The 14,576-nt window shown below is 49.2% G+C and overlaps 2 protein-coding genes and 1 pseudogene across 4 annotated transcripts; 1 reads left to right on the top strand and 2 right to left on the bottom strand.

Annotated features, from left to right (window-relative positions):
* The first annotated feature begins 2,921 nt into the window (after positions 1–2,921).
* CDIP1 (cell death-inducing p53 target 1) lies at positions 2,922–4,127 on the top strand. 3 transcript variants are annotated; one of them, XM_006897420.1, is made up of 4 exons: positions 2,922–3,014; positions 3,104–3,259; positions 3,666–3,939; positions 4,016–4,127. In XM_006897420.1, exons 1-4 carry the CDS (start codon positions 2,930–2,932, stop codon positions 4,125–4,127), a joined length of 627 nt encoding a protein of 208 aa, XP_006897482.1. In that variant the 5' UTR covers positions 2,922–2,929. The 3 variants fall into 3 exon arrangements, with proteins under 3 accessions (XP_006897482.1, XP_006897483.1, XP_006897484.1); XM_006897421.1 differs by having other exon boundaries at positions 2,930–3,014; positions 3,783–3,939; XM_006897422.1 differs by having other exon boundaries at positions 2,930–3,014; positions 3,104–3,139; positions 3,783–3,939.
* A 1,691-nt stretch (positions 4,128–5,818) lies between these two features.
* HMOX2 (heme oxygenase (decycling) 2) lies at positions 5,819–9,311 on the bottom strand. The gene is made up of 5 exons (XM_006897423.1): positions 9,226–9,311; positions 8,077–8,194; positions 6,873–7,364; positions 6,029–6,164; positions 5,819–5,946 (listed from the first exon to the last, which is right to left on the bottom strand). Exons 1-5 carry the CDS (start codon positions 9,306–9,308, stop codon positions 5,819–5,821), a joined length of 957 nt encoding a protein of 318 aa, XP_006897485.1. The 5' UTR covers positions 9,309–9,311.
* A 1,628-nt stretch (positions 9,312–10,939) lies between these two features.
* LOC102858708 lies at positions 10,940–11,716 on the bottom strand (annotated as a pseudogene).
* Positions 11,717–14,576: the final 2,860 nt, after the last annotated feature.

The following is a 14,576-nucleotide window of genomic DNA, read 5'->3' on the forward strand; positions in this document are numbered from 1 at the left end:
AAAGTCATATTTTGGCTCCTGTGGATTTGGTTTAATTTTCCTCAGCTTCAGCTTGAACTTGCATATGAGTAGTTGGTGGTCTATTCCACAGTCAGCTCCTGGCCTAGTTTTCACAGCTGATACTGAGCTTCTCCAGCGGTTTGCAGTATACATTACATTTATTCCCTCTTTCTCAGTCTTCCCTCAACTCCTGTGTCAGTCCCTTTTTACAACAGTGGCATTATGCAGTATTTGTCCTATTGTGACTGAGATATTTCACTCAGCATAATGTCCTCCAGGGTCATCCATTTTGTATATTTCATGAGTTTCTTGTTTTTCAATGCAGTATAGTATTCATTCCATTGTGTGAATATACTACAGCTTTTCTATCCATTCATTTGTTGATGGGCACTTGGGGTTGTTTCCAACTCTGCTATTGTGAAGAAAGCTGCAATAAACATGGGTGTGCATGTATCTGCTTGGGTGGCAGTTATGGTTTCTTTAGGGTATATATATTCCAAGTACTGGACTTGCTGGGTCAAATGGTATTTCTAATTGCAACTTTTTGAGAAAGTGCCACACTGCCTTCCTGCACCATTTTGCACTCCCACCAACAGTGAATAAGGGTTCTAGTTTCTCCACAACCTTGCCAGCATTTGATGTTTGCTGCTCTGTTAAATCTTGCTATTCTTACGAGGTTGAGATGGTATGTCATAGTTGTTTTGGTTTGCATCTAGAGCTAGGGATTTTGAACATTTCTTCATGTGTGTGTTTGCCATCTGAATGTCTTTGGTGAAATGTCTGTTCATATCCTGTGCCCATTTTTCAGTTGGGTTATTTACCTTTATCTTGTTGTGGTGCTCAAGTATTTTATAAATTCTAGAAACAAGTCCCTTATCTGATCTGTCATTACCAAATATTTTTTCCCAGTCTGTGGCTTCCCTTTTTATCCTTTTGGAGAAGTTTTTGGATGTACATAGGGATTTTATTCTTAGAAGATCCCATTCATCTATTTTTTTCCTCTCCTGGTTATAGATCATTTCCTTTTTTTGGTGATGCCAGTGCAAGTATGTATACAAGGCAGATTGGTTTTTCCATCCAGCCACTTGTGCACATTGTTTTGTGACATCACTTACAATACCCACAGTGTAACAGACTCTTCAACTGTACTCCTGTGATTCTCATTTCCATTCTTCCTTCTGTCCTACCCCTTCTGGCCTTCTTCATCCTGGGCAGATGGAGATGCTGCCCTTGATCTGTATTTGACTGTTCTGAGCAGAGAGTGGCTTCCCAGTGTACTGTGCTTGTTCCTGTAGATACATTTGCATTTGCATTTCCCTTGAGTGGATGGGTACCAAGCCCCTTCAGTCCACCACTGTGTTTAATTTGCATTGTTTTCCACAGTGGTGTGTACATACTGTTCGTCTCCATGAATTCCCACCAGCACTTGCTGTTTATCTCTTCTAGCCATCAGATGGCCATGCAGTAGTTATCAGGCTGAGTTTGATTTGTTTGATGGTCAAATGTTGAGCATCTTGTTTCTTGATACTTCGCAAAACGTCTTTGGAGAAATGGCTATTCCTCTGCCTTCCTAATCCTTTTAACTGGATTCTTTTTTAATACATAATATCAATAAAGTCTTTTTCAGCCCTGGTGACACAGTGGTTAAGGGGCTCGTCTACCAGGTCAAAGGGCAGTGTTTCGAACTACCAGCCACTGGCCTGGATAAAGACATGGCAGTCTACCCCTGTAAAGATTATAGCCTTCCAAAACCCCAGGGGGAAACTCTGCTCTGTCCTCTGGGCCCATCCTGATCATATGTCCAAAGTCTGAAAGGGAGAAGGAACCCTAGCTTCTGGGACACCCTCTGGCTGCACTTTTGTGGTATATTCAATATCCTTCATTAATACCATGATTAGGTTTTTACCTACTTAATTCCTATTTTACTACCTCCAAATGAAAAATTAAATTACTGAACCCACTTCATAACACTATAAATCTATAGCTGTTTCAGGGAGCTTTACTACAGGTGAGGGCAGAGCTGCCCAGGAAACAGGTGTGGAGTCTTTGTTCTCAGGCCATGCCCAGGAAATGGCACTTGGTAAATGAGACATTTTGTCAACAACAAAGAAGCTAACTTTTTCCGGTAAAGCCTTGATGACAGTGACTGCTAATGGAAAGATGGGGAGTTTTAATCCAGTAGGGGAGAAACTGAGATCATCACCTCCCTAAAGATTTATAGTGGTAGACATTGGAAAATTGCAGAGTCAGAATCAACTCAACAGCTCTGGGTTTGGGTTGGGGTTTTAAGCAACCCCCAGGGGCTTCGGTATGTGAGAGCCTCTCTAGGATAGGAGGTCTCACAGGCAGACAGCGTGGTCAGGGACGGCAGAAGGGTCTGGACACCTCTTGTGATCCTGTGAAAGTTTGTGAGCTGACAGAAGAGAAAATTCAGGGTGGGGACTAACTAGGTCCTGGCCATGGGTACAGGGTTAGAAAGCACTTCCTGTTCTTTTCCCAAAACAGCTTCCAGAACTCCATCCACCCAGACACTGCTGAACTTCCCTTGCTGTCTTCTCAGTTTAGTGAGAGGGATTTGAGGTAGAATCTCCAGCTCTGGGTAGCATTCTGCTGTGGCACCTGAGCTCTTGGGGGGGGGCCTCACTCACTGGACTCTGCTCCTGGCTGCTGTCCTCCAATGTGCACATAGAAGGATGACTGCTTAGCTTCCCTCTTGGAAAGAGGTTCAGATGATGGCTAGGCACTCCAGTGCCCAAGGCAGAACCATGCCCATGCTCCTGCACTTGGGAGTTTAGGAAGTAAAAAGAAGAAGCTGGAGACCTGAGCCCAGGAAAGGAGGTGAACAGGTCTTGTCACAACTGGGCCAGGAGTTGTGGGGGGCTGGGGTTTCAAGCTGCCTCTCCTTCCAGGTCCAGGAGAGACAGCAGTCATGTCCAACGAGCCGCCCCCTCCATATCCTGGGGGCCCCACCGCCCCCCTTCTGGAAGAGAAAAGTGGAGCCCCACCCACCCCAGGTAGGACTTGGGCTCCTGAGGGTCCCTGCCCCTCTCCACAGGGGCTTTAGGCTCTCACCATCCCCTCTGCTGCCCACCTCTGTATGCAGGCCGAGACTCCCCTGCAGTGGTGCAACCCCCACCAGGCATGCCTCTGCCTCCAGCAGACATCGGCCCTCCTCCCTATGAGCCTCCTGGTCAACCAGTGCTGCAGCCCAGCTTTGTGCCCCCCCACATGAACACAGATGGCACCTTTGTGCCTCCAGGTAAGTGCTGTTTGCTGTACACACCATGCAGCCAGGGAGGAGTGTGTATCCAGGAACTGAGCCAAGGAGGCCTGGGGGCTTTCTCCCCAAAGCAGCCCCAAGTGCTGGTTTCCCAGGCTGCTCTGCAGGCTACTTCTTCCCTGTGGGCAGCACTAGGACAGCCAGGCCTAGACCTGACCTTGTGTTCAAACCCTGGTGACCTGGGCCCTGGGGATCATGCTGAGTAGGGAATGAGGTAGGAGTTGCTACAGACCCCACCAGACCTAAATGGGAAACTGGACCTTGTCCGTCCTCAGCTCCGTGGCATGTCTGCCAGGCCCAGGCACTTGTGTGTGGGCCTGGGTAAGCAGGTGGTAGGAAGGGCACTGACTTGTCTCCTTACTGTTGTGTTTTCTGCACCTTCCAGGTTTCTACCCACCTCCAGGCCCTCACCCAACCATGGGCTACTACCCAGCAGGGCCCTACCCACCAGGCCCCTACCCTGGCCCAGGGGGCCACACAGCCACGGTCCTGGTGCCATCAGGGGCTGCCACCACAGTGACAGTGCTGCAGGGAGAAATCTTCGAGGGCACTCCCGTGCAGACAGTGTGTCCTCACTGCCAGCAGGCCATCACCACCAAGATCTCCTACGAGATCGGCCTGATGAACTTCGTGCTTGGTTTCTTCTGCTGCTTTATGGGGTACGTGTGCGGGGCCTGGGGAAGGCTGTCCAGCCCTCTCCTGGCCCCCTAAGTTATCTCACTGTCTGTGCTGCAGATGTGACCTGGGTTGCTGCTTGATTCCCTGCCTCATCAATGACTTCAAGGACGTGACCCACACCTGCCCCAACTGCAAAGCCTACATCTACACGTACAAGCGCCTGTGCTGACGGAGCCTGACCCCTGCCCTCGGCCTGCTCCTCGTGCTTGCTCCCTGCCCTCTTGCTCCTCCCCAGCTGGAAACCACCTCACTACCCCAGGAAGCCTTGTGCTCTTCACCCTCCCTCTCTCTTATCCCAGTGACTTCCAGCAAGTCAGTTTCTCGCTGAGACCAGCAGGTGGCAGAGGTGACAGTGTTCTGCGTCCCTGGTTTGTGTAGAGTTGGTGACATCAGCTGCGAAAGGTCCACAAATGCCCCCTGCTGCAGCCCTTCTGTGCCCCCACCAGGCTCAGGCTTGGTTCGGTTCCGGTCCTCCCAGAGACTCAGAGCCTGTGTTCCCAGGATGGTGGACACAGCACTACATGGCCAGCTCTGGTCTGTTGCGGTCAGTGGGTCTTCAGACTTTTCTAGGGTGTTTTGTGTCAGGTCCCAGAGACAAGGAGATGAGATCAGGAATGGCTGTAAGCTCTGACCCTCAGACTCAGGTAATGAACCCTGGAACGCTAACATCCCATTTGAGGCCCTGTCGAGGGTAAATGACCCAGCTCCACCCAGCCCATGAGTCAGTTTGTAGCTCCCTCTGAAACCCGAGTTTGCCAGGTTTAGAGAGGTATGGTGTGTGCCTTGCACGCTTTGTCTACTGGGGTGGCATGTCCCAGCTCTGGTGAGTGAGGCCCTCATGGACACGTCTCCCAGGTAGGAGTCTGGACAACTGGCATGTAACTGTGTCCCACCACCGTAGTCCCCACACCACTGCTGCATGGCCTCCTGTGACTGCGTTGTGGACGGTCTGTAGTTCCTCATTAAATTGGCCTCCACTGCCTGCACTGGGCCTTGCGCTTTCTCCTGGCTTCCTTATTTGCACGGGGCAGGGGGCAGCTACAGTGGCTGCAGTAAGGCATCCTCAAGCCCGTTATCAGCTGCCTGGTCTCAGAGTAACCAGGTCAGGGGCAGTGAAGCCCACTAGGGCCACATACATATCACAGCATCTCCTGAGACTGTGAGCGGGAGTGGCCACGCTCCAGCCAGAGACAGGGCCATGGCAAACACTGATGGCTCTTCAGCTGAGGAAGTCTTCCCACTATACCTTCTGTTGAGTAGAAATTTTTACAGTCCCCCAGTATAAAAAGCAGGTGAAAGATTTCTATTAATAAAATAATCTTAAGTCCACACTACTATTAAACTGTTCCATAATAAACCTTACGGGTTTTGGTTTTTTAAGCCTTATATGAAGAAAATGTAAAGCATAGATAACCATTTATATGGAAAGTTTTTCACTGGGAAACCACACATCTAGCTGAGATTTCCTGGCTCCAACAGAGACGGCAGAGCAGATCTGGCCTGGAATGAGGGAGGGAGACAGGTGGTGTCACAACATCCTGGAAGGTCTATACCTTGCTGTCAAGGGCTCTACCCAAATGTGTCAGAAGAGCCATGGGAGTCAAGTGGGATTCACTTTATTGAGCACTTACATGACCACTGGGGTTTTCAGTTGAGGGATCTTGGACCACAGAGGTCCCTGCTCCCTCCACAGTGTTCTCAGAAGAGAAGACCCCATGTCAAGAGACCAGATTTCTGGGGAAGGAACTCTAGGCGCCAGGACTACAAAGAGGACACAGGCAGAGGCTTCAGTGACTGGCTTTTATTGGTGGTTTTTCTCCAGTCTGGTATTCCAAAATACCTGAGGTGGTGGTGGGACCATCACAGATAGTACCAGGCTAGCAGTCCGGCCACCAGGGCCATGCTGGCAGCGAGGATGAACTGGAGGCTGGGCATCCTCAGCGTGACCCTAGCTGTTTGGAAGGGGCAGTTGCTGCCCTCCAGGGCACCTATGTGGTAGTGCCAACAGGAAACATGTCATTAGGGGGCTGTGCCATGGTACCTGAGAGGGCACGGGAGATGCAGACCTACCTATGTCTTGCTTCACAGCATAGTAGGGGCATTTTCGCATGTCTCCTTTCCCGTCATGCATGGGAGCCCCATCTGCCAGGCCTTCAGGAGCCTCTCCAGCCAGCATGGAGCCAGCCTGGTCCAATTCAGTGAACACCTAGAGAGCCAGGGACCACAGAACCACTCAGAATTCTCACCCTCAGCTCTCAGTGTAGCCTGATCCTCCCTGAGGGTCCCGGAAAGAAGGGCTGACCTGGGCACCAACCAAACTCTGTGCTGGCCTGCTTGGAGGTGTGAGCAATGCCTCCAGAGGCTAGTGGGGGTCGAGTCTATAGCAGGCTGGCAGGTGATGTCCACTCTCCCAGTAGGGCTAACAACCCCTAAAAGTTCTTCCACACAGAGTTCCTCTCTCTGTGGCTTCAGTCACCAAGCAAAGCTTCAAAACAGCCCTTAGTACACACGCACCAACCCAGAATGCTGTGGTTGGGGGGGGGGGGGAGCAGCACCTTTCTTCCAGATGCCTCAACACTGCCCATCAGTGGGACTCTGGCCTCTGGGGGCCAGTGTGATTCCCTCCATCAGCAGGCCCTATTCTAATCCTGTAGATTCCCTTTTAGAAAATTATGGATTTGCCCCTCACTGCCTATCCCAGGTATAAGCCCCATAGTCCCAGCCACTCAGAGTACTGACCCCCATGGCACCCCCATGCACACAGCACCGCCACTCACATGGCACTGTCCCATGAACCCCACGGCACCCCCACACACCAAGCACTCTCCCCTGACTCCCACGGCACCCCAACCCATACAGCACTGACCCCCATGCACCCCAACAGCCCCCCATGGCACCTCCATGCACACAGCACCTGCATGTTGAACTCAAAGGCCTTGTTGGCCTCCTCCACAATCTTCTCTTTGGTCTTCAGGGTCAGGTCCAGGGCATTCATGCGGGCTCGGTACAACTGTTTGAACTGCTGGGCATTGTCCACATTCTCAAAGAAGTAGAACTGAGTCCCCTCCCCGGTGCTGGGGAGCCTGAGAGCCCGCTGGGCCACCTTCTTCAGCACTTGGCCCCCTGAGAGGTCCCCCATATAGCGGGTATAGGCGTGAGCCACCAGCAGCTCTGGCTCATGCTGCCCCACATAGTGGATCCGGTCCACGTACTTCTGCACAGCCTCAGAGCACTGCACCTGCTCCTCCCAGTTCTCACCAAAGAAGTACTTCATGTCCTTGGTCAGCGCCTCCTTCCGGTGAAGTTCCAAGGGAAAGTATAAGGGGGCGAAGGCTGGATGGTCCTTGTTGTGCTCCATTTCCTCCTCGAGGGCCGAGTATGTAAAGTAAAGTGCAGTGGTGGCCAGCTATGGACAGAACAGGGAGATGGTGAGGAGGGGCTGGCCAGCTGGGCGTGACACACGCCATCCCTTCCCGGGAAGCTAGAAACGGCACCTCCATACACACTCCTGCTCTCTCTAGAAAGCTCATTACCACTACAGTTCAGGGAAGCCTTCTTGTTTTTCAGGAATCAAGTGGGATCTTTGGGACACAGACACTGCATTTCTGGCCTTGCTACTCCATTTAGGCCCCACCTGTGGGTTCTGCCTGACTGTGATTCTCTGGTTGGCAGCTATGATGCATAGTACATCATCCCCTTGACAAAGCCAAATAAAACTACTACCATGATGAACTCTGCTATTAGTTCAATCTGAACTCTGCATCTGGCTTAACTAATGGGCTGTGGGCTTGAACTGGCAACCTGCCTTACCTGTTCACCCCTGCATTCATCAGCATCAGAAGCCAACAGCCCACTGTCTGACCTGCCAGTGTTGGGTTTCCCAGCCATGACAGCTACGTGAGATGCTTCTAGCCCGATTTCTGACCACGGACTTGGGACCTGCCAATCCCTACAAGAACCCAGTCTAAAATAGGCCCCAAGAACCACAGCTTGATTTCAGGATGGAGCTGAGTACAAAGCAAGGACCCTAAAGCAGCTCCAGCCAGAAGGTCCTTCTTGGGACCAGGTCCCCCCGAGCCAATGGCTAAGGTATTTAGTATGTGACTGAGGGCACGCACCTTAAAGAGCTCCTTCTTGATGTTGCCTCTCAAGAAGTCTTTGACAAACTGGGTGTTTTCTGCCCAGTCATGTGCTTCCTTGGTCCCTTCCTTCAGGAGTTCCGAGAGGTCAGATATCCTGCAGACACACATGAGTAGCTGTGGAAACTTGTTCATGTCTGCCTTTGGAAACAGCCATGCATGGCTGCAAGCCAGGTACTAATCCCAACCTTGCTCTGTCATGGAACTGAGGCTGATTGCAACGTCACTCCTTGAGCCAGCAGGACCGTGCCTAGTTGCTGAGGCCTGCTGTAAGGATTGGGTGGCTTGGGAACGAGCACAGCCTATTCCTCAAGCATCACATCTGCTATGGAGTAACTGTGGAAGCCGCACTGTGCTGCTTTGGCTGGCTGGTGCGGAGACGAGCACTTACCCTCAGCAGAGCTCACAGGCCTTACTGAGGTAGACAGCGCTGGTACACGTTTCTAGTTTGGTAGCCACAGAGAACTGCGGCCTGTGTCTTGGGCAACTTCCCTTCTCCCTTGCATCACCAGCTTCTTCAAGATCACATGTACAGACTACCCAGGCCTGGGAGAACGAGGGTGAAACAAAGGCTGGAGAGGCTGGAGCCAGGATCTGGTGTCAGTGCTGTTTAAAAATCCACCCAGGAAGAAGCTGTATGGTGATGGGAGCTAATCGGAGAGACCAGGGGGACAGTTTCCTCAAGCCAGCAGACAGGTGGTACACAAGCCCCTCCCAGGCCCCCTGTCACATCCTAGCTGGCACTAGTCAGGTATGGAGAATTCATTTATTATTATTACCTCAAGTTATATAAAAGGAACTTCCAATGACAGGAAGCAATGATAGGAGGTGCAGGAACTGGAAGCTGGTTATAAACAGACCTCACAGGGCAAGAACTGCCTTCTCCTGGAGCAGGTTAGAGGCAGCCCACAGTCCAGAATGGCATTTACACAAACGGGGCCTCTGACTACTAAATACAGTCATATTACTAAAATCAGAATGCTGAGAAAAGAGGGCTACCAGCCAATCCCAACAGCATTCCTAGCAGGCCAGTCCTCTCTCCAGATAAGACAACATGTGGGGACAAGGGACGATCTGCGCTGTCCCAGGCCAAACCCGAGACATGAGGCACACACCTGTACCACTCACCTGGCCTGGCTCTCCTCAGCAGCACCAGCCTGCTCTTTCTCTGACTCATCCAGTCCCTCCAATGTCTCCAGCTCCACAGACATCTTGCTGGGTGTGGGTCTGGACACTCTGAGCCCTTGATCCTGAAGAAGACATGAGAGCTGATGGCATAGTACTTGCAGGTGCCTACCTCTGCCACTCCCCAGACAACCATCTGTCCTGCTCTCAGCCCACACAGTCATCTTTCAGATTTAAACCCTGACATTCCTGGGCCTTGTGAATATAAACAGAACGGGGGTACAGGGTATGCATGAAGCAAAAGTACTGTATCAACATGAAATTTGCTGAGCTACTTTTTACAACTGTATTGTGATTCTATGGGAATGTCCTTATTCTTGGAAAACCCACCAGTGTTGTTAGATGAGAAAGGCAGGCTGCAGCTTGCCATTAGATGGTTTTAAAAGTGTACAACACACACACTTATTTACCTATGAAGTAAAGGAAGGAACCAAGTGGACCAAGTGAAGTAGTCAGTCTGTGTGAAAGGTATATTAGACATCACTGTACTTTTTTACTGTAGGTTTCAGATGATACAGAGAGAAAATTACCAGGAAAGAACCATAATAATAAAGGCGACACTGTTGAAAGCCTGAAAAGAGCATCTGGCTTGTACCCTCAGATACTGCCCTCCAGTGGCCAAGGGTGGTCAGCTGAGGCCAAGGGGCCGTGGGGGCAGGGGCTGTCAATTGCCAGCAGCTTGCTTGCCCAGAGGCCCTCCCCAATGGGCAGGAGTCACAGATGGGGCCTCTGCTGGGCGGACCCTGCTGTCACTGCCAGGCTGAGCCTTTTTCAACTGGGAAATGGAGGTCCCACTACGTGCACAAGCTCCATCTCTGAGACCTCTCCCTGACAGCGTCCATTTGGAGATCTTCCTGGGTGGACTGTAGGGCAGGTGCACCAAAGACTGACTAACTTGCAAAGATGCAAACTCACTGCTTCTTACTCCGTCAGGTCTCTAAGGCTCTAAATGTCTATGGAGCAAAATACTTCATCTTTCTCCCTTGGAGCGACTAGTGGTTTTAAACACCTAACAGTGGTTGAGACCAAATGATGCCAGCCCCAAGTTAAAGACAGAAAAGACCTCAGTATTTACATACTGGACATTTTCTGCATGATAAAATAAGAATTATTACATCTGTGGAAAGAATCACTGGAGAAGCTCAGTATCAGAGGTGAAAACTAGGCCAGGTGCTGATTGTGGAACAGACTATTAACCACTCATACAAGCTCAAATGGAAGCTAAAGAAAATTAAATCAACAAGAACCAAAATTTGACTTTGAATCTATCCCACCTGAATTTAAAAATCATCTTAAGTACAGGTTCGAGGCTCTAGACACTAATTAACCAGATGAACTGTGGGAAGATAGCAAGAATATCATCCATGAAGAATGCAAAAGGTCGTTACAAAGACAGGAAGAAAAGACCATTTGGCTGTCAGAAGAGACTCTGAATATTACACTAGAACTCTAAGAAGCCAAAGTAAAGGGAAGAAATCAAGATGTTAAGGAGCTGAACATTTTGAAGGACAGCTCAGGAAGACAAAGGAAATAAAATGATATAAAGAGCAAGAGTCAGAAAATCAAGGGAAGAACTTGCTCAGCATTTCTTTTTTTTCTTTTTTTGACGGCAGAATGAATAAGTTTTTACATATGTAGAGAAAAGTTGGTGTGCACATCAGCCCAGTTTGGTGGTGAGTTCTTTGGCCTTGGCCTTCTCCAGCTTGGCAGTGTGGCCACTGACTTGGGCCCCAGGACGCTGCCTCCCCAGTGGCGGCGGAACTCATCATATCTGTCGTTGTAATCGGTCCAGAGCGCCTTTATCTTCCAGGTTCACCTGCGTGGAGGCAAGAGTGATAGAGGCCTTCTGATGGACGAGGTGGCCCAGCCTGGCCTTGCCCTTGATGATGCAGTAGGGAATGCCCATCTTATGACACAAGGCTGGCAGGAAGACCACCAGCTCTATGGGGTCCACATCATGTGCAATCACCACCAGTTGGGCCTTCTTGTTCTCCACCAGACTGGTGACCGTATTCACCCCGGCATGGAGGACAGGGAGTCCCGTGGTAGGGGTGTCTCCTTTGCCAGCAGTCTTCTTCTCAGCCCGGGCCAACAGCCTCTGCTGCTTCTCCTTCTTGTTCTGTGGTGGGTACTTGTGGGCTAGCTTCAGCAGCTGAGTAGCAGTACAGTGGTTCAAGACCTGGGTAAACTGGTTAATGGTGGATGGCATCTTGAGTCATTTGTAGAAGACTGCCCTCTGCCGCTGCAGTCGGATGTAGCAGGGCCATTTGACAAAACAGGTAAGCTACCTTTTGGGTTGGATGTCCTGCCTGATGTCAAAGTTTTTGGGTCTTTTCTCAAACAGGGGATTCACCACCTTCTTGGCCTCCTGCTTCTTGACCATGGTGGGCGCCAGGGCCACCCTCTTCCCCTTGGCCTTCTTTCCCTTCGGCATCTTGGGCAGATGAACGAGAGCTGCTCAGCATTTCTTAAGCTGAAGGAACTGAAGAACAAATTCAAGCCTCGAGTTGCATTACTTAAAGACGCTAAGGACAGAATATTGAATGATCAGGGAAGCATCAAAAGAAGATGGAAAGAGTACACAGGGTCACTGTACCAAAAATAATTGGTTGACAGAGAAGAATTTCATCAAACAATGTACAATCAAGAGCCTGTGGTGATGAAGGAAGACATTCAAGTTGCTCTGTGTCTAAAAAGGAAAGGCCAAACAGATGCTGCCCTAGATGTGCTCACCAGGTTGTGTCAAGAAATCTGGCCAACTGACTGGAAGAGATCCTTATTTATTTCTATTCCTAAAAAGGTGATCTAACTAACAGGATGTGGAAATTATTGAATAACATCATTAATATCACACACAAGCAAAATCTTGAAGACAATTAAAAAACTACTAGAACAGTACATCAACAGAACTATCAAAAACAAAAGTGGGGTTTAGAAGACGCCAAGGCATGAGGGGCATCCTTGTCAATGTCAGATGGATCTTGACTGAAAACAAAGAGTACCAGAGGTATATTCAGTGTTTCATTGACTGTGCAAAGGCATTTGACTGTGTGGATCACAACAAATTGTGACCAAACTTGAGAAAAAATGGAATCCCAGAACACCTGCTTTGTGCTCATGAGAAATCTAAGACCAAGAAGCAGTTGTCAGAACAGAGCAAGGAGGCACTGCCTGGTTCAAAATAAGGAAAGGAGCATGCCAGGCATGCATCCTGTCTCCATACCTTTTCAATCTACATGTGGAAAAGATCATTTGGGAGGCTGGTCTTTACAAAGAGGAATGTGGTATCAGAACTGGAGGAAGACTCATTTAACAACTTGCATTATGTAAAGGATACAGCCTTACTTGCTGATACAGGGGAAGACCGGAAGCATCTGCAGAAGGTCAAAGACTACAGTTTTCAATATGGATTGAAGTTCAATATCAAGAAAATGAAGATTCTCACCACTGGGCCAACTGGCACCATCATGACAGACAGAGAAGCGATTGAGACAGTTAAGAATATCAGCTTTCTTCCTCAAGCTGATAGTTTCACAGATCTTCAAGAAACTGTGCCCTTCCAACCCCTTGTTAGAGAGTCATCATGACTGTCCTGTGTGTAGTAAAAACTTCACTTGCAACTCTCACCTTGTTAAGACACCTGAGAACTCACACAGGAGAAAAACCCTATAAATGTATAGAGTGTGGGAAAAGTTTACACACGGAGCTCACATCTTGCCAGGCACCAAAAAGATTCACAAGACGGAGGCTTTTCAGTTTCTGAACCAGAAGAATGTAGATGAGACCTTACCACTGATCCAAGCTGAGGGGACACCATCTATTGAGAAATCCTATAGATGTGACGATTGTGGGAAACAGTTCCGCTGGGCTTCAGATCTTGTCAGGCACAAAAGGACATACAGGAGAAAAACCCTTTTTCTGTACTATTTGTGGCAAAAGCTTTAGTCAGAAATATGTGCTAACAACACACCAAAGGATTCACCTTGGAGATAAACCCTACTTGTGTGGAGAGTGCGGAGAGGATTTCCCTGTCCACAAGCTGTATCTGGCACACCAAAAAATGCATGCAAACGAAGAACTTTATCTGTGTAACGAGTGTGGATGGTACTTCAACCACAGTGCAGCTTTTGCCAGGCACCTGAGAGAACATTCGTCAGTGACGCCCTCCTAATGCCACAAATGTGGGGAAAACTTCAGTCGAAGAGATCATCAGGCACCTGAGAACACTGGCAAGAAGCCATTCATGTGTCCTACCTGTGGAAAATGCTTCAGCAGAGGATACCACTAAATCAGGCACCAAAGGCTTGACTCTGAAAAGACCCCCTAGCTAGTTCCTCAGGTGAGCTACAGTTGGCCCTTACCTGTGGGTGGACTAAGAGAAACCCTCTTGTCAGCCTGGGAGACCTTGTCTAGAAAGTCCCTTTCCACAACCAAATAAAACCCTGGGCAGAGCTTCTCCTCTTTTAAATTTTGAGGATATATTGAATGGAGTGTTCCTGCCTCTACCTCCGTGGGTACAGAGTAGGAGAATTAGAAGATGTAGGAGGTTGCGGTTATGCTGTTTTCTAAAAATACCTTGTTGCATACCCTGAAGACTCCCGACCACCTCGAGTTTAAGTGGCCAAGGACAAACCCTTAGGTTTGGTAAGGGGCCAGCCTTAAGGTGTGTGTTCTTTCTGAACTCACGTCTTAAAGCACACAGCGCTGAACTCAAGGTGGGAGATCTGGGTCCTGAGGACTGCTGCACATCCACATGATAACTGTACAGATCCCTTCCTGAGTCAGTTGTTCACCATGCACTTTCCTTTGATGCTGGAGAGTTAATTTGATGAGTAAAAGTCTCAAGGCTGCTGTTTATAGACCTTTTCAGGCAGTTTCCTTCCCTACTGTCAGAATGGTACCTGGCCAATCACTGCCAGAAAGGAGAACTTAGTGGCCTCTGTTTACTTGTGGGTTTGTTTTTGGCGTTCCCTTCCCCTTCCCCTTCCCCTTTAAACTACCTTTAATGCTTTTAGCTTTCCTTTTATTCTGTCCCTGGCACTTCTACTTCAAGTGAGATGTAACACTGAGATTCTGAGGGAATCATCAATAAAGCATTATTGTCATGAAGTTCCTTAAATCCCCATGTATGCACACGCCCACCTACCCTAACCCAGTCCTTCACGTGGGTTTTATGAGATTTTGGTATAGTGTCCTCTTTCAAAGGCATGAGAATCATTTGGTTGACTGGGCTGCCTCATTTACATGAAGAAAACTGGAGAAGATACAAGATCAGCCTATGAAATATTAAGAAA

This window comes from Elephantulus edwardii, unplaced genomic scaffold, assembly GCF_000299155.1.
Source record: "Elephantulus edwardii isolate Elephantulus edwardi_28Jun2011 unplaced genomic scaffold, EleEdw1.0 scaffold00209, whole genome shotgun sequence".
NCBI classification, from domain to species: domain Eukaryota; kingdom Metazoa; phylum Chordata; class Mammalia; order Macroscelidea; family Macroscelididae; genus Elephantulus; species Elephantulus edwardii.

What these genes read in the sequence shown, in the direction of transcription:
- CDIP1 (XM_006897420.1), top strand. Translation starts at nt 2,930, where the DNA reads ATGTCCAACGAGCCGCCCCCTCCATATCCTGGGGGCCCCACCGCCCCC. An exon ending in TGGCACCTTTGTGCCTCCAG is followed by an intron (nt 3,260 to 3,665) that starts GTAAGTGCTGTT and finishes TGCACCTTCCAG; the next exon opens with GTTTCTACCCACCTCCAGGC. An exon ending in TTCTTCTGCTGCTTTATGGG is followed by an intron (nt 3,940 to 4,015) that starts GTACGTGTGCGG and finishes TCTGTGCTGCAG; the next exon opens with ATGTGACCTGGGTTGCTGCT.
- HMOX2 (XM_006897423.1), bottom strand. Translation starts at nt 9,308, where the DNA reads ATGTCTGTGGAGCTGGAGACATTGGAGGGACTGGATGAGTCAGAGAAA. An exon ending in CCTTTGAGTTCAACATGCAG is followed by an intron (nt 6,165 to 6,872) that starts GTGCTGTGTGCA and finishes CTGGCTCTCTAG; the next exon opens with GTGTTCACTGAATTGGACCA. An exon ending in TGCTGTGAAGCAAGACATAG is followed by an intron (nt 5,947 to 6,028) that starts GTAGGTCTGCAT and finishes ACTACCACATAG; the next exon opens with GTGCCCTGGAGGGCAGCAAC.